Source organism: Chiloscyllium punctatum, chromosome 15 (genome assembly GCF_047496795.1).
Source record: "Chiloscyllium punctatum isolate Juve2018m chromosome 15, sChiPun1.3, whole genome shotgun sequence".
NCBI classification, from domain to species: Eukaryota; Metazoa; Chordata; class Chondrichthyes; order Orectolobiformes; family Hemiscylliidae; genus Chiloscyllium; species Chiloscyllium punctatum.
The window spans coordinates 70,326,011-70,350,472 of NC_092753.1; the positions used below are offsets into that span (position 1 = coordinate 70,326,011).

The 24,462-nt window shown below is 39.9% G+C and overlaps 1 protein-coding gene across 1 annotated transcript in view; it reads left to right on the forward strand.

Annotated features, from left to right (window-relative positions):
* abi3bpb (ABI family, member 3 (NESH) binding protein b) overlaps positions 1 to 24,462 on the forward strand; it is a 330,661-nt gene that overhangs the window by 38,881 nt on the left and 267,318 nt on the right. Inside the window, exons 2-4 of the mRNA XM_072585416.1 lie at positions 4,718 to 4,894; positions 11,399 to 11,476; positions 13,238 to 13,370. Of these exons, the coding sequence (XP_072441517.1) occupies positions 4,718 to 4,894; positions 11,399 to 11,476; positions 13,238 to 13,370 (388 nt within the window). The remainder of the gene's footprint in view (positions 1 to 4,717; positions 4,895 to 11,398; positions 11,477 to 13,237; positions 13,371 to 24,462) is intronic.

Genomic DNA, 24,462 nt, shown 5'->3' on the forward strand with positions numbered 1-24,462 from the left:
TGAAATGAAGAAGGTGTTTGATTGGCTGATTGCCAGCCAATGACTGCATGACTTCACAATGGACATTGTTGGTGCACAAGAAAATTCACAGTAAAATAATGAATATCAGTGTGACACAGTTCATTTTAAAGACTGACAATAACTTGAGTCAATTAGGAAAGCTTTGGAAAATGAGATTTGTTGTACAGGTTGATTGCACATACCTTCACACTGACATCAGCAGCAAAATATGTCCCTTATGAGAAGTGCAGTTGTTAAATTAAATAAATATTCCAGGGATGACAAAGTTTCAAAATGGTATAACTCTTTAGCAACTGTTTTCTTAATACATTTTTATGTGAATGACATTCATCATTTTCTGAAGCATTGTAAAACTACTGGGATATATACTAGTATGGAGTTATATGAAAGAAACGTAACTTTCCAAAACACTCCTAATTTGACAATTATTGGGCTGTAAGTTTAAAAAAAAAGTAAATCTTTCGATTTCAGAATTAAGCATGCATACATTGAAAGAGAAGCCATACTAGTACATGAGGGTGAAAATACAAAGATATGCTGACAGTTTTAGATAAGCTGGAATGAGGTAATTGGAGATGATAAACACTAGCATAACTTGTGCAATGCTTAATAGAAATCTTAGATAAAAGGTTACTCCAGTTAAGCTATGGAGAGACAGTAAATGTTCCTGGAACAATCCTGCAATGGCAAATGTCAAATAATGTGATTTTCTGTGATTCTTCAAATGATCCATGGCATTAGTATCCCAGGTTTCCTAACTAATCAATGTGGGTAGGTGTGAATATTGACCTGAACCTGACTGTTGAAGCCTCAGTTTTTAAAGCAATCCTGGCAAAGGACAAATTCTGCAACTGGTAAGTGGACAATAGCAAGGCATAGAGTAATAGAGTTTTTACAGGGTGGAAAGAGGCCCTTCAGCCCATCATGTCTGTGCTAGTCATCAAACATCTATCAATTCTAATCCATTTTTTAGCCCATAGCCTTGTATGCTATGGCATTTCAAGTGCTCATCTAAATAGTTCTTAAATGTACTGACAGTTAAACAAGAAGGGGAGTCGGGACAACCCTGGTAATTATAGGCCAGTGAGTCTTACTTCGGTTGTGGGTAAGGTGTTGGAAAAGGTTATAAGAGATAGGATTTATAATCATCTGGGAAGGAATAATTTTATGAAGGATAGTCAACACGGTTTTGTGAAGGGTAGGTTGTGCCTCACTAGCCTTATTGAGTTTTTCGAGAAGGTGACAAAACAGGTGGATGAGGGTAAAGTGGTTGATGTGTACATAGACTTCAGTAAGCCATTTGATAAGGTTCCACATGGTAAGCTATTGCACAAAGTACGGAACTTCAAGATTGAAGGTGATTTAACGGTTTGGATCAGAAACTGGCTAGCTGAAAGAAGACAAAATCTTTCCAATAGTTTCCACCACCACTGATGCTAAGCTCATTGGCTTATAGTTCTTGAATAATGGTACCGTTAGCTGTCTTCCAGTCCTTTGGCATCACTCCTGAGGCCAGAGAAGATTGAAAACTAATGTCAGAGTCCCTGCAATCTCCTCCCTTGCCTCCCACAGGAGACTAGGATACATCTCATCTGGCTTTGGCGATTTATTTAGCTTAGATTCAATAAAACCGCTAATAGCTCTTCCCTTTCAATGCTAATATGATGGCATGTTACAGACCCTTGCTCTGATTTATATATCTGCATTATCCTTCTCAATAGTGAAATTCAAAGTGCTCATTTGTAAAGTCTTCTATGCCTTCTGGCACAACACACAGATTGCCACTTTGGTCCCTAATGGCCTCTACTGTTTCCCAGGTCATCTTCCTGCCTCTAATATACTTATAAAAGACTTTGGATTTTTCTTTGTATTAGCTGCCAGATTTTTATTTCATGCCTTCTCTTTGCTCTCTGCTAGGTCTTTTCCTATATTTAGCCTTGGTATCGACTTAAACTTCCCTTTTCTCCTTATCCAATTCTGTACACGGTTCAATATCCAGGGCTCCCTCTAGATTTTTGGTTCCACTCTTCATGTTTACAGGAAAATTTTGGCCCTGAACTTGCTACAGCTGTGATGTAGGTTTTCCAACAAGTCACTGCTCCCAGTCCACTTTGACCTGATCCTATCTTATATTAAAATCGCCTTCCCCCAGTTCAGAACCCATATTTCTGGTCCGATTTTGACCTTTTCCACAGCTAACTTAAATCTTACAGGTTTACGGTCATTTTCATTTGTTATGATTCCGGCTGATGTTATCAGCAGACAAGATCACAGACTGAAACCTGATGTGGCAGATCATATTTTAGTTTGGTTTTAGCAACTAAGTCTCTCACTGAAACATAGCACACAATACTTTAGATTTTGCTTTAATAATAAATCAGAAATTTATTAATAGAAGAAACCAAGAGAGAGTAGAATAAAACAAACTATTTTTTATCCAAATTCAAAGATTTTTAGACACAGTAAAGGTACAGTCACTTTAATCCCAACACATCAATTAAGATGGAGACAATATTTTTGAATGGTACCCAAAACACACTCCTTGTAAAGTATTCCAAAACACACCTCGGACAGTACACAAAACACCAACTTATAGAGTATTCACATCAGAGGTCCTGTCTCTAAAACCTCAATAGATTTAAGTCATTTCTATTTTTAACTTGCGGGTGTAACAACAGATAACATCTTTCTAGAGTGATTAGACTCCTGAATTAAAAATACTCAGCTTTAAGTAACCTCATCAAGGTTTTAGCTCAACATTTCTGTTCTAGAAATAACATCTAACATTTTATTCCAAGGTAATTTAATTTCTCTTTATCGTTCCCTTTTCCTAAGCACTGGTCTATACAGCTATCTTCACTCAAGAACTTCACAAGACTGCTCAAAACTCAAAGTAAAACTAAAGAAAAAACTCGCGCTCTCCTTGTGATTAAAAATGTTCCAGAAGTCTCTAGCAAACCTTGATGCTTCATTATTTACCTTGCTAGGTTGCAAATTAATTTAAAGGCAACAAAAATGAATTAATGTGACTCAAAAAAAATCCATTCATTCTGAAGCTAGGCCTCCAAACTTGTTTTTAAGGAAATCGCCATTGCTACAGAAATATTTACAAATTAATACTGACATCAGCGCACAGAAAATCCACATGTTGCTAACTCAAAACCAAAATCCCATGCTTACGATAAATGGTATTAAAGATATATCACAGAGTTTATATCTCCGACCAAAATGTTCCACACTGACACTTCTGGTACTTGGCTGCTTGTTTCCTAACATTTGTTTATTTGTTTAATGGTTTATTTAATTGGTCAAAAGGATAGAAAGAGACATTTATTGACACTGGTATTGGAATGAGAGGTTCTGAACTGTTTGTTTGTAATGTGAATACATCAAAAGTTGAGTCACGTTTGACTTCTGGTTTCCTCCATCGCCAGCTGTGTGTAAGAAGTTTTACAAACGCGTTTGTGCAAGTTCTTTTTAACTTTAAGGACTGCCAGTGAGAAAAAATAGAATGGTGTGTACACTCCTTAGGCTGAGCCATGACTTTAATGTCTTTGGTACTGATGTGGGAAGATAAGTGGAAACGTATCTGTTTTTTTTCATCTGTTGTTAATCATATTTCTCTTGGGCAGCAGCAGATTTAAATCTTGCGCAGTACCTAACCTTATAGTAACCACTGTACAGCTCTTTGTCCATAAATGACAAGTTCTGGTGGAAGGGGTTGATCATAGGCTTTTTGAGGGTTAGATTGGTTCATATTTCTAACTGGCTTCCGAAAGCCTCAAATTGCAGCAGCAAACATCTGCATGTTCCTGACCAGAGGTTCACCAAGGATAAACAAGAGGGATCCTTCCCAGGTTTTTTGCAAAATTAAATAAGGAGACTGATGCTTGCTTGAGATCCTTTTCTGAAATTTAAATTGCCTGAGGTTTCCCACATTGAACCCCAATATCTCTTTGACCCCATTTTCTGACTTGATCACTTAGGGGCAGCACAATGGCTCAGTGGTTAGCACTGCAGCCTCACAGCACCAGGGACCCGGGTTCGATTCCAGCTTCAGGCGACTGTCTGTATAGAGTTTGTAGGGAGTTTGTACATTCTCCCTGTGTCTGCATGGGTTTCCTCCTGGTGCTCCAGTTTCCTCCCACAGTCAAAAATGTGCAGGTTAGGTGAATTGGCCATGCTAAATTGCCCACAGTGTTAGGTGCATTAGTCAGAGGGAAATGGGTCTGGGTGGGTTAATCTGCGGAGGGTTGGTATGGACCTGTTGGACCAAAGGGCCTGTTTCCACACTGTAGGGAATCTAATCTAAAAACCTGTGCAAACTCTTATTACAATGCCACCTTCAGTATAAGGAAGTCCAAGGCTCAATATCCCGGGCTGCTTGGACCTAACCATTTCTTTGTGCAGGGTACTAATCCTACACAAGTCCCTCCTGAGTCCAACGCTTGGCTGTGTTCACCTCCAGCTCCAAGGTCTCAATGGCCAGATCAAAGACAATGCCCAGAAAGATGAGGGCTGCTTCCTTGCCAAGTTTTACAGGACAAGAACAATGACTTCTGACTGGTATTTTGATACCTTTAAGGTAGTAGATGTTCTTGCTGATACACATTTGTTCTACTGGCTCAGTAGGTTAGTTTTGTATGTTTTCAGGTTTTAACAAATTTTATTTTGTTTTCTTGTTATTTATCCCCAGTTAAAAGACAAAGCTTAAAAGTGCGGATTACTGCTAAGGATGACAGTATTATAATAAAGTACCTTAGCTCCAACCCAGCCATCAGACTTCAAGGCTACATTCTTGGATACGGTGGTCGACAATCCAAGCAGAACATCACATTGCCTGACAATGGAGATCCATTTGAGGTTGATGTTGGTAAGAACTCAAAGCCATTTGTTTCCACTTAAAGCATGAAAATTAAAACCATACGTGTAGCAGCACAATGACATTTCACAAAAGAAATGTGTGCTCATCACCTCTCCCATTATACCATCAAATTCCCCTTCCTTTTGACATCATTTGGACAACATGTTAAAACTTTACTTGGAATTGTCATTTGATTGATGAGGACAGAATTACTTATGGGAAACTCATGATAAATCTGAGGAATGATTTCCATTTCCTTTGGTTTATATGAATCTGCATAAAACGGTGTTGGGTTTGGAACTTCGATTGTGATTCTTTGCTCACAATAATCAAATTATCCACTGTTAAAGAAATCTCCCTTGGTGTCTGATGCCAGTTTTTCTACTTTCTGATAAGTTTTCCATTATTAGATTCAAGAAAACACTGCCATGACATAATTGCTAAATTGACAAAAAGAGAAATATGTAAAAGGAAAAACAATAGACTAAGGCAGGATGAAAGGAAAAGTGAAAAGAAAATCATTTTATGTATTAGATATTTAATGCCTCCAACAGTAAAAACCTGAAGGAATGAGTCTTCATGATAGTAATAGTTAAATTTCAGTACCAGAATGATTTCTTGTTGATAATTAATATTTAGCACATGGCTAAAAAAAGATTTATGGCTAATTCAGATTTAAATAAATAAATGCAGACCTCAACTGGCTCTAGGACTGTCTCCATAAGTGTTTTAGTTGGGTCCTAAATTTAGGTGGCAAGTTTAGTTCATATCATCTGTGCAAACACAGCAAGTAAACGCTATATTTTTACTGGTGAGCCAGATAGCGAGATGCAATTTTTGCAAGGTTAATGGCAGAGCATGTAACTCAGCCAAAATTTTCAGATTTCTACATCCACCCTCTTCTGAAGTTGCTGTAACATTTGCACATAAGTAATGGTGATAACTATTAGCCCAGCTGCTTTCTTTTTGACAACAGATTCTGGCCAATGTTTCTCTAAACCAGATGTGCAGCAAAGTGCTCTTAGCTTTGTTTTACATATACCACTGAATCAAGAATTCAACAGACATGATGAAGTACTGGATTATTAGTTTACAAATTTTACACATATTCATTTAATCTTCATTTGGCAGGTGGCTATTTTTAAATGAAATACTTACCATTAAAATGCTTAAACAATAAACTGCAGCTCAAAGAATAAGCATTTTCTGATTGTATACGTTAGCTCAATTCGGTTCTAAAGAAGGGTCACTGGACCTGAATGTTAATTCTGATTTCTCTCCACAGATGTTACCAAACCTGCTAAGCTTTTCCAACAATCTCTGTTTTGTTTCTGATATCCAGCATTTACAGTTCTTAGGTTTTTTTTTTACTTAGCTCAATTTGTATGGGATCTTAAGATAAAATTCAACAACATCATCAATTATTGTCAACACTTCATTATGCCTAAAACCATCGCTCACAAGGAATCCTTTAACGTCATAAATGAAGCAACATTTAAATTGGCAGAAGACAACAGGAATAAGTTGTCAAATGCTTCTTAAAGTAGTTACTGATACGCACCCACATACAAAATGCAATCACTGTAAATGCATTTTCCATGGATTGGTGAGGTCACAACAAAATGGGTTCATGTTAATCTCTAACTCAATCTTTGCACTTTCATTCAGAATAAGTCACAAGGTAATTCACTTTGAGATGTGATTACACAGAAATGAAAACCTTTATGACACTGCTCTGTATTAAATTATCTACTTGACTCAGTGTTCATTATAATAGTGTGCGCTATTCCTTTGTTGAAAGGTTACAGATTGTTCTCCCTCCTTTATAGCCCCCTTCCTTTGAATTATGCTATATTGATACAAAATATAGTTCAATGTATACACTATAACATTTACATTTTTTCCAACAAGAAAAATATAAACATAGGGCAGGATCTTACCAGGCTATAAGCAATGTGACCTATGGTGAGATGTATAATGGAATTAGCATGATAGTGATCTTGGCATTGAAATCATCTTGCTGCAAATACCCTGCTTTGTTGAAGTGGCATGGCAAAATTCTCACTGAGCGAGTTTCCAATGAATGTCTTTGTTGCTTGTTAAAAAGGTTGCTAATAGTTCAACTCACCAAGGTTATAATCTTACCAAACTCACCATTAAAAGTAGCTGTCGGAAAAACTTGATATGGAAACCAGAGGAGGTTTGAGCTGGTTTGACTCATCTCTTGGTCTAAAGGAGCTTCTTGTTGGACACTAGGCACCAATATCTCAGGGCACTGGCCACACATACCGTGCATCCATGGATATTGGCATCCAACATTGCCAGTCTCTATGAAAACACTTGGCATAACTCAGATCCACTTATAGGGTGCTTCTGCACTTCAAAGCTTCTCCTTGAGCTGCACTATCATTGAGTATCTATCATTACAATGCTGCTGCAAGGATACGTGATACTCAGGGACATGTATGCAGATAATGGACTAGACCAGGCTACACAGCTGGACTCTTTGCTTGCTGTCATAATGAGTCTCCCTGGATGCTTGCAGCAACCCTGCCTTGCATTGCTTTGCCTTGCCTTTTTGTACTTTGTCCCCTCATCCAGAGATACCTGGCTTATATTACCACTGCCATTTAGCACAGACACAAAGACAGGAACCTTGCCATGGTTGTCAGCAGGCCTTAGTCAAGCCTTTGCTCAGAGTCCCTGAGTCAATTTCCATCCAGGCTGTGTTGGGCACATCAGGGTCAGAGTCTGGATCTTCTGCTCATAAGAAGTGTTGGGCCATGTCTTGACTCTTTCTGCCCTAATTTTCCAGAGCTGTTTTCCCTCTGTAATAAGAGAAAAGCAGGTATTATGGAAGACAAAAGTGGAAGGCACAGCTATCACTGTTGGTGCAAGTGAGAAGGTTTCCCAAGCGAATGAGTAGTCAGCACAGAGAACAAGCAAGGGAGAATGGGTAAGATGTCAGTGAGAGTGGTAGAGGTGGGTCCAGCTGCAGAGATAGAGTGAATATGAGATATTGGAGAAAAGTTGTGGCGAAGTGATGAAGGACATATGAAGTGACCAGGAAGTTTGACAAGGGTAGGGTGGTAGATATAGTCTACATAGATTTCAGTAAAGCCTTTGATAAGGTTCTGCATGGTAGGCTGCTATGGAAAGTTAGACCGCATGGAATCCAGTGCAAGCTGGAAAATTGGATACACAATTGGCTTAATAGTAGGTAGCAAGTAGAGGGTAATAGTGGAAGTATGCTGGTCAGACTGGAGGCCTCTGACTCGTGGACTGCCTTAGAGGTTGGTGCTGGACCTATTGCTTTTAGTTTTCTGTATTAATGATTTGAAGAGAATGTACAAGGCATGATTAGTACATTTGCAGATGACACTAAATTAGGGGGTATTATGGACAGTGAGGAAGGTTCTCAGAAATTGCAGCAGGACCTTGATCAGCTGGGGGAGTGGGAAGAGAAATGGCAAATGGTGTTTAATATAAATAAGTGTGAGATTTTGTATTTTGGGAAATAAAATCAAGCTAGGAGTTTCATGGTGAATGGTAGGGCCTTAAGGTGTATCGTGGAACAGAGGGACCTTGGAGCTCAGGTGCACAGTTCTCTGAAAGTGGAGTCACACGTAGACAGAGCATTGAAGAAGGCTTTGGCACACTGGCCTTCATCGGTCAGGGCATTTAGTATAGAAGTTGGGAAGTTATGTTGCAGTTGTAAAGGATATTGATGAGGTCGTACAGTTTTGGTCACCTTGTTACAGGAAGCATGTTATTAAACTAGAGAGCGTGTAGAAGAAATTTACAAGGATGTTGCCTGGACTCAATGGTCTGAGTTATAGAGAGACATTGGACAAGCTAGGACTTTTCTTCTTTAGACCGTAGGAGACTGAGGGGTGACCTTCTAGAGGTGTAAAAGATCATGGCTAGAGTGAATGCACTGTCTTTTTGCCAGGGTTGGGGAATCAATGACTAGAGAGCATCAGTTTAAGGTTAGGGGGAAAGAATAAAAGGGAACCTGAGGGGCACAGAGGGTGGTAAGCATATGGAATGAGCTGCCAGCAGAAGTGTTTGAGGTTAGTACGTTATCAACATTTAAAAAGCATTTGGACAAAAACATGGAAAGGAAAGGTTTTGAGGGCCAAGTGCAGGGAAATGGGGTTAGTGTGGATGGACATTTTGGTCGGCGTGGACCAACTTGGGCCAAAGGGCCTATCTCCATGCTGTAGGACTCTGTGATATTGACCTTCTTCTTACAGGACTGGGCATTTATTCAGGTGCTGATACTGTCTCAAAAATATGCTGATCTGAGTGCATAATGACTATTTGGAGATAGCCCCTGTGCCAGTGTTGCTGGCCATTCCAGGTTCGCTGGTGAGTGGTGAGTTGATCCAATAACAGAGCATGATAAGATGGGTGGAAATAGGATCTGATTCTTAAATGGCCATTAATGGAAGTTTGGTAAAGTAAGGTGAGAAAACCTGTTTGGCCAAAACTCACTTGGCCAAAAATGGTAAGATTCTGCCCATAAATTCTGTTTCAACATTTGTCACAGGTTTTGCACTTTGGTGAAAAATCTTTAACATTTTCCAATCAATTTCAGTCCTTAACTCTTACCCAAGGAGCCATTGATAATGATATTTTCAGCAACATTCCTGGTATTTAATAAAATGTATGTAGAACACGGATTAGGAACTTGCGTGATAAAAGCAAAGTTCTTGTTATTATTACAAGTGTGAAAGTGTTCAAATGTCCAGATGTTCTTCACACAATGCAGTCGACAGCTGAAGCTCTTAGTATTTCCAATAAGCCACCCTCTTTCACAACTTGCTCTAGTTAAGAAATGAATTTGACATATAAACTGGAGCTGCAACCTAATGATGGAGTCAACATATTCATTCAGTTATCCAAGTCCTCATGTAATTTATGAGCAAGTAATGTAATCATCAATTCACAGTTCATCTGAAAAGCTTGCACAATTACTTAATTCTTCTTTAACTAGTGTTAGGTTTACACAACATTCCCAATTGCAACATTAAACCACAACTCATGTACTTAAAATTGTGTAATCAACATGAATAACAAAAGACTATTTTGAACAAAGATGATATAAAATTGCATATGCAGATATCACACAACCGTGAATAGAAGACTGAATAAAACCATATTTTTGATGTGTTAAATGTTTTCTTCTGGGCATCCACCACTCTGTTTGCTACAGTTAATAATTTGTCCAGAAGAACTAGTCCAACACCACCTTTAGTGCTACTTATGACATCTTTTTGGAGGTACGTAAAAGAATATTTGAGACAGCCATGTCTCCAACTTTCTGTCCTCTTCCAATATGGTACATTTCATGACATATGGCTATTCTGTACAATTAGATGCAATTTTGCTGACAGCTTTAATTCTATGTTAGTTGACATGTTCTTGTATTCACGATTAGTCAACTGAAATGAGCTGTAGGTTCGAACACTGGTGCTTTATTTTGGGAACTTGAATCTGAGTCTGGTATAGTGAATATTATTATGTGTCTCCCTGTTCGTTGGAAGTGCAGAGTGTAAACAAAATAATTTTTGTCAGGGTTAATTGTACATTTTCTTATTCAGCACTAGAAATCAAACAGATGGGAGATAGAACCATAAACTGTCACAACACACACTATATTGCCCATCATGTTTGTGCCAATATTCCTTGGAACATAGCCATCTAGCCAAATCCCACTTGCCTGCTGGCTTCTTATGTCATTTAATAATCTTGTTCAAGCAATCATCTATTTCCCTTTGTTTTTGTGGGACTGAATGCCATGTCTTTAATCACTTTTTGAGAATTATTTTCTGGGCTTGGAGAGCATTCTGAATTGTCCTTTTCTCTGACAACAGCCATGAGGCACTGGTGAAAGAGGTAATGGAATGAGAAGTGATCACATTTTGATGCAGAAGACAGATCGCCCAACTGCATACATGGCTTGGCAAAATAAACTGCATGAAGTCCATAAATATTTTATCCTGCGTTAGAGACTCTTATTGAGGATGATATTCGGAGTTATCCTTTGTAAGCAGACTCAGCATTAGCCACTGGAGAAATTTTATTCCAGTTTTTGGAGCTATATCCAAATGAGAGATCATCTGAGTGTTCTAATTATCTGACTTGCCCAAACCTCTTAGAAGTTGATCCCTTCAAATGCCCATCCAGCATCTGCAGTCCTCACTTCCCCCTTCAAATGTTCACCAAGATTAGAGTTAATGGAAGAGTCTGCTTTGTGAGCCAATGGTAAGGAGAACAGAAAGTTTGCACAACACTGAAATATGTGACAATCAATCAAGCTTTAGCACTTTCCAATTCTGGATTACAGCTCTTGTAAGACTTTCACTTATGACATTCAGATGTAATTTTTGTAGAGCGTAAAAGTTCCATGGCATCTGCCATTATTGAAAAACAATATATTCACTTGGACAATTAGTTGTTGTGACACACTTGTACTTACTTGCCTTCCTTTCCTTGTTTTGTTTTCAGAGTTCAATCCCAGATATCTCATAGCAGTTCATCCTGTGGCTGAGCAGAGCAAACCAGCCTTGAAGAAGAAGTGCAAAGGTTTCAGAATTTTATCCCTTAATTATGCCTAAGATTAAAATAGTTACACATTCTGCTGATTTTATACAACATTTTCTTTCTTTCCTTGTCCCATCTATACAAGTTTGCATTCATACATGAAGGATCCTAGACAATGCTGGCAGACACAAATGTCTGCAATGAATAACCACCCTTTAATTTTTAATAAATTCAGAGCAAAATAAAGATCAACTGTTAAAGATTCCAGTTTGCTTGTGTTTAAATGGTACCTGTGAATTGCATATTTAGTTTAACTTTGTTTGTCACTAACTTTTCAAAACTTTATGACCGATATGGATTTGAAATAGCAAACAAAATTCTTCATGTTAGTTTTTTTAAAGGATTGTTGCACATATTACAGAAAGAGCTTTCTGTAAAATCATTTTGGGTGTGTTTTGTGCAACCTTCGGTCAACTGTCAATTACCATAATGTACCTTCAATTAAAACAGAAGCTTTTGATAGACAGTATATTAGTAGTCTTTACTGGATTAATGGTGCTGGAAGAGCACAGCAGTTCAGGCAGCATCCAATGAGCAGTGAAATTGACGTTTCGGGCAAAAGCCCTTCATCAGGAATCTGATGAAGGGCTTTTGCCCGAAATGTTGATTTCGCCTCTCGTTGGATGCTGCCTGAACTGCTGTGCTCTTCCAGCACCATTAATCCAGTATTTGCTTTCCAGCATCTGCAGTCATTTTGTTTTTACCTTATTAGTAGTCTTTGTAATGCCTCCTGACATTCACCAGCAATTCTGGCTGAAAAACATAGCTTGTTGGGATTCATTAACTCTTTGCAGTTGTATTCAGGGCAAGTAAGTACAAAACTCATTTTAAATTCTAATTATTTCTTCTCCCTGTTAACCTTCTTATTACAACGTGCACATCTTCACACTCAGCTCTTTCTCCCAAGTAACAATATGCTTGCAATATGTTCACAGTTTGTGTTGTTTATGTGAAAGCATAATGATCCACATTCACTCACCACATTTGCCAGACAGAACCTTTTTTTTCTTGAATTGATCCTCCATTTTCCATGCCCACTAATTTCCTATTATCAGCAATTTTAATATTTCTCTATATTCATGCCTTAAAGACATTCCAGCAAAGTGGGACAGCATGCAATCTGGAATACCTACCACAACAAATTTTCACTATCAGTAACATTTAAAAATGGTCTGACAATTGGTAATTATGATAAATTGAAATCCTGTTGTCTTTGAGAAATTGTTGCTGTTGGAGCTCCAAATTCCACTGTCTTCTCTTCACTGAAATATGTTTTATCTCCCTCAGCTTGAATCCCTAGATCCAGCCCCATGCATTGTTCACTTGCACTTGTCAGAAAGAGTTTTGACTCAGTATGGTTGTATGGATTGACTCTTTCAAGTATCAGTTAGAGTATTGATTCTGAAATCACAATTGCTCTTGGCTCTGCACCCCATCTGCACCTAGTCCACGGTTCTTGATACCACATGTTAAACATCATTGTATCCAACACACATGGAAATGGCATATACCTATCAATGCCCATTATTTATATTTTGCGATAGATTTGGCCTCTTGTTTAAGTTTCTTTCCACATTGTATAATTAGTTTTGCTACACTTATCTTAAAAGCTCAAACTTAAATAGCTTTTCTAAACAAATTTTGAAAAATACAAATAGTTATTTCAAGTGTTTTTGTTGTAAAGGGTAAATTATATCTTATTCAGCTTGCAGTGATATCATGTATGTTACACCTTCGTTTCAGGTAACCTGAATCATCAAAAGCCCCCACAGATAACAATATCTACTCGAACTGCTACATCTGTGTTTCTCACATGGACAAATGGTATCAAAGGAAATGTTTATAAACATGGTGGCCATGATTGTGGAGATGAGAGGTAATATACTTCAAGTGCCAGTATATCTATCGTTGTTGAATAAGATGAACAAACCCTTTGTAAGTTCCCAATCCATTAAGAAGTAATTTGTTCAGCATAGACTTGTATCTCTCATATCTTTTCAAAGTGCAAGTTACAGAATGGTTTTTAGAATAGATTTTTCAACATAGTTTGCCTTCATTGAAAAGTTCAACATACCGGAGGATAATTTGTGCAAAGAGAACCTAAGCTTCCCTGAAAAGGTGAAGACTGGCTTGCCATTTAGTTCCCACTGACTTTATAATTGTATCCTTCCCAGAGTTTACTGTTCAGAGTCTGGATCACCAGCCTGGCGCATGCTTTGCCTTTTAATAGATGGCTTACATAGGAGCAAGATTGACACCTCAGTGCAGTACTAGGAAGTAAGCATACTATATATAAATAAGCACAAATAATACTGGAAAAACTCAGCATTTCTGACGGCATTTGTGGAAAGAGTTAACATTTTTAGTCTGGTATGGCTCTTCTTCAGAACTGTCCATTCTGAAGAACTGGCTCCAGATATGCTTCTCTTCCCTGAGATGTTTTATCTCCTTCAGCCTTCCTCTCTAGATCCACCCTTATTCGTTGTTCATCCTCTCATTTGCACTTCTTCGATAGAATTTTGACTCTGTATTGCTGCATGAATTGACTTTATTGAGTACCAGTTAGTGTATTGAGCTTGAAACCACAATTGCTCTTAGCTGTGCACTCCATCTGTACCTAGTACATGGTTCTTGTTATAGGCTCATAGAGATGTACAGCATGGAAACAGGCCCTTCAGTCCAACTCGTCCATGCCGACCAGATATCCCAACCCAATCTAGTCCCACCTGCGAGCACCTGGCCCATATCCCTCCAAACCCTTCCTATTCATATACCCATCTAAATGCCTCTTAACTGTTGCAATTGTACCAGCCTCCACCACTTCCTCTGACAGCTCATTCCATACATGTACCACCCTCTGTGTGAAAAAGTTGCCCCGTAGGTCTCTTTTATATCTTTCCCCTCTCACTCTAAACCTATGCCCTCTAGCTCTGGACTCCCCAACCCCAGGGAAAAGACTTTGTCTATTTATCCTATCCATGCCCCTCATGATTTTGTAAACCTCTATAAAGTCACCTCTCAGCCTCCGACGCTCCAGGGAAAACAGCCCCAGCCTGTTCAGCCTTTCCCTATGGCTCAAATCCTCCAACCATAGCAACATCCTTGTAAATCTTTTCTGAACCCTTTCAAGTTTCACAACATCTTTCCGATAGGAAGGAGACCAGAATTGCACGCAATATTCCAACAGTGGCCTAACTAATGTCCTGTACAGCTGCAACATGACCTCCCAACTCCTGTATCAATACTCTGACCAATAAAGAAAAGCATACCAAATGCCTTCTTCACTATCCTATCTACCTGCAACTCCACTTTCAAGGAACTATGAAGCTGCACTCCAAGGTCTCTTTGTTCAGCAACACTCCCTAGGACCTTGCCATTAAGTGTATAAGCCCTGCTAAGATTTGCTTTCCCAAAATGCAGCACCTCGCATTTATCTGACTTAAACTCCATCTGCCACTTCTCAGCCCATTTAGACACCATTGTATCCATTGCAAAGTAGCAACACATGTAGAAATGGCATATATTCTACCAATGCGCATTATGTACTTTGAGTGATAAGTTTGGGCCGTTGTTTTATTTTTTTTCGTAAATTGTGCAATTAGTTTTTGCGAAGCGATGCATTCTAGGGAACTTGTAATTCTGAAGGAAAGTCATATAAGACCTGAATCATTAAATCTGTTTCTCCACAAATGCTGCCAGGCCTGCTAAGTTTTTCCAGCGTTTTCTGTTTGTTTCAGATTTCCAGCATCCATGCCATTTTCCTTTATTCAAGTACACTGTACATGCTTGGTACAAGATCAGCTGGCAGACCAGCCAGAGAGAGCAGTCTAGCAGTGAGGTTTTGTTTGATGGGAGTCAGAGGAACAGGAATGCTTCTTTGAGCTCTGTGTAAATAGAAATTAAGCTTTTGCCTCACTCAGGTCTCATCACTTCCTGAAACCAAGCTGCATTGAATCTGAGTTGCCGTGATAGTATGTACATTTATAATATGTAGTAGTCCTGGAGCTATGGATTGTAGTGGTCAAGGCTCCAACTTTCTTTCCATCACATGACTGACCAGGAGACTCTCCTGTTCTTCCTGCTCACTATTCGCATATGTTGGAAGGATTTGAAGGTCAATCCTCATCCTGGTTATGAAAGCACCTTCCTTAGTCATTAAGTCCTGAGGTGGAGTATACCCTGCATGTGCTTGGTACAATGTCAACCGATGATCCTGGAGTTCCTGGCTCCAAGGCAGGAACACTAACCATCACAAGACTTCCTTATAGGGCTGTAATAAACAGAGTTTTGAAATCTCAGGAAATGTTTGGGGAGCAGGTGAGGAAGAATAATTGAAACCTAATATCAGCCATTTTTCTTATTTATTCACTCATGAGATGTGATATCACTGGCCGGGGCCAGCATGTGCTGTTCATCTCTAGTTGCCCTTGAGAAGGTGATGGTGAATCATAATCTTAAACCACTGCAGTCTATTTGTTGTAGGTAGACCCACAATGTCATTAGGCAGGGAGTTCTAGGAACTTGACCCAGCAACCACGAAGGAACAGCAATATATTTCCAAGTCAGGATGGTATGTGACTCGAAAGGGAACTTGCAGTTGGTGGTGTTCCCTGGGATCTCTTGTCCATGTCTTTCTAAATGGAAGGGGTTGTGCATTTGGAAGGTTCTGCCTAAGATGGCAGCATGGTGGCTCAGTGGTTATAATGCACTGCTGCCTCACAGCGCCAAGGACCCAGGTTCAATTTCCACCTCGGGCAACTGTCTGTGTGGAATTTGCACATTCTTCCAAAGTCTGCGTGGGTTTCCTCCGGGTGCACCGGTTTCCTCCCACACTCCAAAGATGTGCAGGTTAGGTCAATTGGCCATGCTAAATTGCTCATAGTGTTAGATACATTAGTCAGAGGGGAATAGGTCTGGGTGGGTTGGTCTTCAGAGGGTCGGTGTGGACTTGTTGGGCCAAAGGGCTTGTTTCCACACCATAGGGAATCTAATCTCTAATCGTGTCTCATCTTGGCCAGTGTCTGCAGTGTAACTTATAGATGGTAGATGGTACACACTTCTGCTACTGAGCATCAATGGTAGAGGGAATGAATACTTGTGATTGTTTCTGGACAAAGGTCTGCATGGCTTTGGGCTTCTTGAGCATTGTTGGAGTTGCACTAATCCAGGCAGGCGGACAGTATTCCATCACATTCCTGACTTACGCCATGTAGTTGGACTGGCTTTGGGGAAATCACAGGATGAATTACTTAATGCAGGATTCCTAGCCTCTGACCTGCTCTTGTAGCCAATATACTTATATGGCTAATCCAGTTTAGTTTCTGGTGAACACTATCCCGGGATGTTGATAGTGGGGGATGCAGAGATGATAACACTTGAAAGTCAAGGGGCAATGGTTCAATTTTGTCTTTTTATAGCATCGAGTGGCAGACAGGCTGTATGAACCAAATGATTCACAGCAGCTCCTATTTCTTACATTCTTCTAAGTATCATGACTATTGGGTATTTATATAATTCTTTTAAAGCTGTATCCAATCTTCTTCCCATATTTCTAATGCTTTATTGCAGAAAGGAAAGTTGTTTCTAATACAACAGTTACAAGACTGCTGGGTGAAAGAAATTATTTCAGATTAGACCAGTGTGGTTCAGAGACATAAAAGAGGGCAGTAAAAGGAAATAAATATGATGCAAACAATAGGAAAAGTAAAAGATAATATGAAGAAAATAAAAAATCAAAATTGATAGGAAATAATAGAAGAATAAAAATAATTAAATAAAACAAGTTATGAGATTAAAAGAAACAGAATTAAAAGACTTAAGTGTCTAATTAGCAATTTTGTTTTTGTCTTAATTGGGTTATACCTTGAAGCCGACTTCAAAAATTAATCTTAGTGTAAGAATTACATCAATTAAAATTTAGTTAGAATAAACATGGCAAAGGCAAATTACCAAGAAGGGAAGGAGGCTGAAAGCAGGGAATTACAGGCCAGTTACCTCGATATCTATTGTGGAGGTTAATTGGAATTGATTGTGAAAAAAGTCATAATTGAGCACTTAGCAAAGCTCATGGTAATTGGAAAGAGTCAGCATTGCTTTATAAATCTGAAAGAACGCCTAACTAACTTATTGGTGTTGTTTAAAGATGTAGTTTGGACTATGGATAAAGAAGAACCTATTGGGATACTGTACTTGGATTTCCTGAAGGCATTTCATAATGTACCACTTTAAGACTAATTGCGTAAACCATGAGCTCATGGTGTAGGGGATAACATACGAGCATGGAAAGAAGATTGAGTGACAGGGGAAGAAAAAACAGAGAGTTTGCATAAATAGGTATTTTCCTAATTGGCAGAATTTGATGAGTATTGCATTGAATTAACTTTATTGTCACATGTACTCAAATTAGTACAACCAGAAGTTTACTATTACTGCATTACAGTGCCATCTGAAGTACAAAGGTATCTAGGTACAGATACTGACACGGTGGCTCAGTGGTTAGCACTGCTGCCTCACAGCGCCAGGGTCCCAGGTACGATTCCAGCCTCGGGCGACTGTCTGTGTGGAGTTTGCACATTCTCCCTGTGTTTGCATGGGTTTCCTCCCACAATCCAAAAATATGCAGGTCAGATGAATTGGCCATGCTAAATTGCCCGTAGTGTTAGTGTAGTCAGAGGGAAATGGGTCTTGGTGGGTTACTCTTCGGAGGGCCTGTTTCCACACTGTAGGGAATCTAATCTAATTAATTCAAATCAAAAAAAAGAGAAATAAAGCAAAAATAGTCCAGCACTATAGGTCATAGGAATAAATGAGCAAAATAAAGAAGTAAAAAGAAGAGCAGTCTGTGCTGGTACCAAGCCTCAAAGGAGACATCCATTGCCTTGCCACTGCTTGCAGTGGAACCACCAGCATAAGATTCACTCCACTTTAAGTGCCGACATTTTGCTGCTGGGCCCACTTTGCTGATGTGACTGAACTCACACTCACTCCATAAGCAAGAGTTCTTGGCTCTGCTGTCAGGCGAGGCAGCCACCAGACCTCAAGTCCCATTTCAGCTGCAGATGGTGCTTTGCTGGTGTTGCCATCTTGAAGAGTCCGTTGCCATTGGCACCACCGCACCCTGATTGCTGGAGGAACTTTGCTGCCACTGCCACCAGCCCCAAATATCAGGAGAATGACCTCATTGCTGAGGCCTCCTATCGTTAGGAGAGTGTCCTTGCTGCTGCTGTTGCCGGGAGAAGTCATATCCCCCTCTCCACAGGCAGTCCATTCTTGCTGCCTCCCTGGTGCTGCTAACCAATCTGTCACAGAAAAGTGTTATGGACCAGGCTAGACACCCCTCAACACATGACAAGAAGGTAGCCCAGAGCCTAACTTTTCTCTTTTTTTAAATAGAATCCCAAAAGTATGGAAACAGACCCTTTGGCCCAACAAGTCCATACTGACCCTCCAAGGAGTAACCTACCCAGACCCACACCCACACCCCATCCTATATTTATCCCTGACTAATGCACCTAACCTACACATCCATGAACACTATGGCAATTCACCTAACCTGTACATCTTTGGATTGTGGGAGGAAACCAGAGCACCTGGAGGGAAAGCACGCAGACACAGGGAGGATGTGCAAACTCCACACAGTCACCCGAGGCTGGAATCAATCCCAGGTCCCTAGCATTGTGAGGCAGCAGTGCTAACCACTGAACCACCATGCTGCTCAAGGGGTTGTTGTAAGCAGGTGTAGAACAGATATTCCAGGAGTGATAGAGCTGGTCAAACCACTCAGTTTTAAATAAAACCAAATTATTTACAAACTACCGAATGAAACACAAGTAAACGAGAACAGAATATAGAATAACTTAACCTATCTGAAAACCCAAGCAACTCCATCACAACTTAATTTCCAGCAACATTCCATAAACACATCCCTTGGCGAAAAGGTAAATTCAAACAGAAGAGAGAGAGATGACAGAGAGAATCAGTTAGGGATGATGTCAAGCTTCTTGTGTTGTTGGAGCTGCACGTATCCAAGCAAGTTGGGGGTATTCCATCACACTTCTGACCAATATCTTTGGGGCTCAGTTATTGAGCTGCCCCAGGAGCAGAGTTACCTGCGGCAGATACCTAGCCTCTCACCAGCTCTTGTAGCCACTGTAAATACATGAATAGTCCAATTCACTGTCTGGTCAATGGTAACCCCTAGGAAGTTGTTAAAAGGGGATTCAATGACAGTTAGATTCGCTCTTCTGAAAATGGCAATTGCTTGGCAAATGTGGCACAAATGATACTTGCCATTTGTCAGTCCAGACTTGGATATTGTCCAGGTTTTGCTACATTTAGGGATGGATTGTTTCTGTTTTTGAGGAGTCATGAATTGTACTGAACATTTTGAAATCTTCAGTCTTTTGGAAATTGAGGTCCCCTTTAAATCTGTGTTCACTCAATATTCCAAATTCAGTATTTCCTGTGTAGCACCTAACTACATTACGGTGGTAACTAGCCATCTACAAAAGTAAATGAATGATGTATCAGACATTACACTACCTTAATTATGAGTGAGTGTTTTTGGAGATAAAGTTTTGTTCTTAAAAGGGATTACAACTAATCTTAAATAGAGATGGGCAAGGGGACAACTGTCATCAACATCCTGAGTAGCTGCCCATTGATCACTGACTAAAGAATTTAGACAGATCACTGACACAGAGCAAATTACCTGTCTATAGAAACAGGGTCTATCAACAAATGCTTAGGGCAGTGGTCCTGATTAGACAGTCCTCATTGGGCGGTCCTCCAAGGGCAGTTCTTGTAGGCAGCATTACTCATTGGGTGATCCTCAGAGAGCTGTCTTCTTCAGATGGAAGACAGATCAGATGAAGAGAAAAAAGACCCAGGAAAGAGTTCCCTTACACCTCGACTAGAAAGCAGACTGCAGCTTTCACAACTTTAGCAAGACCAATCCGGGTGCTTCAGTTTCCTCCCCCACTCACTACCTGTGAGTCCTCTATTGTCAGTGAATGAACTCTAATTGTCATGATGTCTACTTTCTTTATTTAATTAATTAATGTGTTACTTCTAAACTGCTTATTCTTTTAAAAAAACTCAATAAACTATCAGAAAACTGCTTAAAAATTCTCAACTGCTGCATTAGTGGTCTCAGACCTCCAAAATCAGTAATGGCAGCATGAGTAAGGTATCACAGAAATCAAGGTATAATTGATTTTAAGTTTGAGAAGCTGGAAGCAGCAGTCCTAGATTGTTGTTAAATGTGTGTTGAATAATTCTAAAAGTAAACAAGAAGTCATTATGAAGTATTTTAAAATGGGATGTAGATAGGAGTTAACTTAGCATCATCAAAGTGGAGGCTCTACTGGTCATTGTAGAGATGCGATGGTAATTATGTGATTGTAGAGATATGTGATGGTCCTTGACAGGCTTTCAAAAGAGGTCATGAAAGGAAGAATTGAGTTAGAGTCTGAAGATAAAGTTAGCTTATGGTGCCCATGTGTGTGCTTTGCAGTTGGATAAGGAAAACGAAAGGGTGCAGAAATTGGTAAAAGAGGCAGAGAGTAAAAATTATTGCCAATAGGAATGGATTGTAGTGAGGGAGCAGAGTGTGAAGAGGCAAGACCGGGATATTTTGAGCATCACAATAGGCACAAAGTGAATGCACAGTGGGTATATGGTGAGCTAGAATCACCAAGTTACTGCTCTGACTTTCATGTTGGCAATTGTCACCATCTAATTTCTATCCAGTGAGTGGTAGAATTGGAAGCTGCATATTAATGTGGTAAGAATAGGCAATAATGTGATGTTAATGCATACAAATAGGCCTCTCACCACTTACGAGTGTACAATCCCCCTGTTCAACATGTTGTGGGAACATGAGACTTCCAGCTCTTGATGTCAAGGACCTCCTCACGAACCATTTCACCCTACTCCCCCACCTTTCTCACCAATGTACAGACCAGTCAATGCCTGGGAGGTTTCCGCACCACATCTTGAATGCTTAGTGCAGTTTCAGTTTCCTTATTTAAAATGTGTTGGACTTGGGTGACAGGAGGTTTGTTAGGGTAATATATAGGATGAACAGGCTGTTTTATGAGGAATCTTTGGACACATTTGGTCTTGCTTTCATTGGAATTTTGAAGACAGGTGACATGATTAAGTGTATCTGACCTTGAACAATCTTGACGAAGTGTATGTGAATTCAGAGCTAGTGAGCACGATGACAATATTAATGGTTGCCTTTTCTGGGCAGAGATAAGGAGAATTCTCTTGTCTTTAAGTGTTCTGCAAACTGTGTCTGAAGGTGGTGGAGGTCACTGAATATTTTTAAGGTGGAGGTGAATGGATTCCTATTACAGAGGAACTTTCATTATCCGAACGAGATGGGCGGGCACTATTTCATTCAGGTAATTGATTATTTGGTTAATCGATTCAATGCCTTTCCTCTGGGGCTCGGAGTTTTCTGTTAAGTCCGCTCCCTGTTCAGGAGACCAGGCAGCAGCACACTGCGTGGGAGCCCCTGCCCCCCATCCGCCCCCCAACCCCATCCAACACTGCCCGCCTGCCCCCCAACTTCATCCAAAACCACCCACCCAACCCCCCAGCCCCGCCCAATATGCCTCCTACCTGCCCCTAATCCAGTCCAACACCGCCCCTCTCCCCGCCTGCCCCCAACCCGTCCAACACTACCCTCCCACCCGCCCCCTCATTCCCATCCAACCCCGTCCAAAACTAATCCCTGCCTGCCCCCCAAACCTATCCAACATGCCCCCCTGCCTGCCCGCCCCCAACTCTGTCCAACCCCACCCCTGTGTGGCCCCATCCAACACTGCCACTCAACCCCACCCAACAGCACCCCCACCCCTGCCCCCAACTCTGTCCAACACCGCTCCCCCATCTGCGTCGTGCGCTGTCCACAACCCCCCCTACCCACCCCCACCTCACCCTCCCCCCACACACACACACAGCCACATACACAACTTTTAACTGCAAATTTTTGACAGATTCCACCTTTGCCCTGTACAGGACAATGTTGGAGGGATTATCTGGGGAAGGGGGGTTTCCAGAATACATTCCTGTGTAGAACTCCAGGGAAAGTGTGGGGAGAGAGAAAGAGAGGGCAGGAGGTCAGTCATTTGGAGACGGTGTCTGGACTCCCATCGATGTCCAGGACTGTTCTCAGCAGCATTTCAGTAAGCCAAGTTCACTTTTAACTGTAAACAAAAGACACAATCAGTGTTGGAAACATGTCTTTGATGTAATATTTCTATCAGGATCTTGAGATCTCCTTTGAATAATCCAATATTCGGATAATTGAGGTTCCTCTGTATACAAGACAGACCGCATCAAGGGTTATCACAAGTAGATGGAAAAGTGGAATTTGAAACACAAACATATCAGTCTAAATCTTATTCTATGGTGGAGAGTCAAATGGCATACTGCTGGTCCTAATTTATATGTTTGTGTGAAATCATGCTACACTTTATTAAATATAAATAATGCTAATTTATATAACTGGTCCATTGCTGTTCCTCTGCATTATTTAATATGTAAATGTTTTGCACGTATGACTAGATATTGACAGTCATAGGAAACATATAAATGGACTTATTTTTTGGAAAGAAGTATTGATCCTGTAAGATAGCATTTGTTACATGTAACCAGATTTAAATTCAATGGAATTGCAATTACCAGTTGTATATAAACCCTAAGGAGGGCTTGTGATTTAGCAGAGCTTCAAAGAGGGAACCAAGATTTCAATTTTTAAAATATATTTTTGAAGCTACTTCATTCTTAAGTGGAATTAACTGGCATCCTATTTCCTAGAATCAAAAATGATTACTATCACGGCAAGAATTTTAGACTATTAAACATCAACCCTGAATTCCATGTTAAGAGGAGCGAACATTATAGTCAAAATAAACTGGTTAGCTTCAGATGAGATCAACTAAGTTAAATGTACCTTATAAATATCGTGCTGCTCATTTGGTGCTTCAAGCACACGCTGCGTTTATTAAACCCAGTAGTTCACTTCTGGACGTCTTTTATTTGCTCAGGATGTACTTTCAGCTAAATGAAGCATATAACGATAAATCTGCAGGCAGACATGACGTCAATGCCCCATCCCAAAATTTCTTAAACTCTAACTCTTGCCAGATGTGGTGGATTTGTGAAGCTTTGTTTACAATGATACTTGTGATTAACTTATATCACGAGTGGATACTTTTCAGTGGTCAGCACTGCTGCCTCATAACACCAGGGATTTTGAGATTAAGTTAATGTAGTTTTAATAAGTGTCTTATTGGAACAGCATATTGTTATAGAGTTGGAGTCAGATCGTAAGCAGCTAAGAGAAAGGGGGGCTTAGATTTGTGAATAGTTTTTGCTTTATGTTCACTTTTAGAGTTAGAAAATAAAATTAATGTTATTTTCTTTAAATAGTGGAATTTAGGAGTTCTCTGTCCTCTTATTTTAACAGATTACTAGGTGAGACAAGCTTTTCTGGATGTTTGGTTTAATTAACAAAAAAGGTTCGCCAATGTGTCCCAACAGAGTCAACTAAAAACTTATAACCACACGTCCTATGTTCACATCCAAATCACTTATATAAATGACAAAAAACAGTGGACCCAGCAATGATCCTGGTCGCATACCACTGGTCACAGACCTCCAGTCTGTAAAACAACCCTCCACCAGCAATCTCTATCTTCTATTTCTGAGCCAGTTCTGTATCCAATTAGCTAGTTTGCTCTGTGTTCCATGTGATCTAACCTTGCTAACCAATCTACTATGAGCAGCCTTGTTGAAATCCTTACTGAAGTCCATATGGATCACATCCACTGCTCATCAATCCTCTTAGTTACTTCTTCAAAAAGCTCAATCAAGTTAGTGAGGCACAATTGCTCACACACAAAGCCATGTTGACTATCCCTAATCAGTCCTTGCCTTTCCAAATACATGTAAAT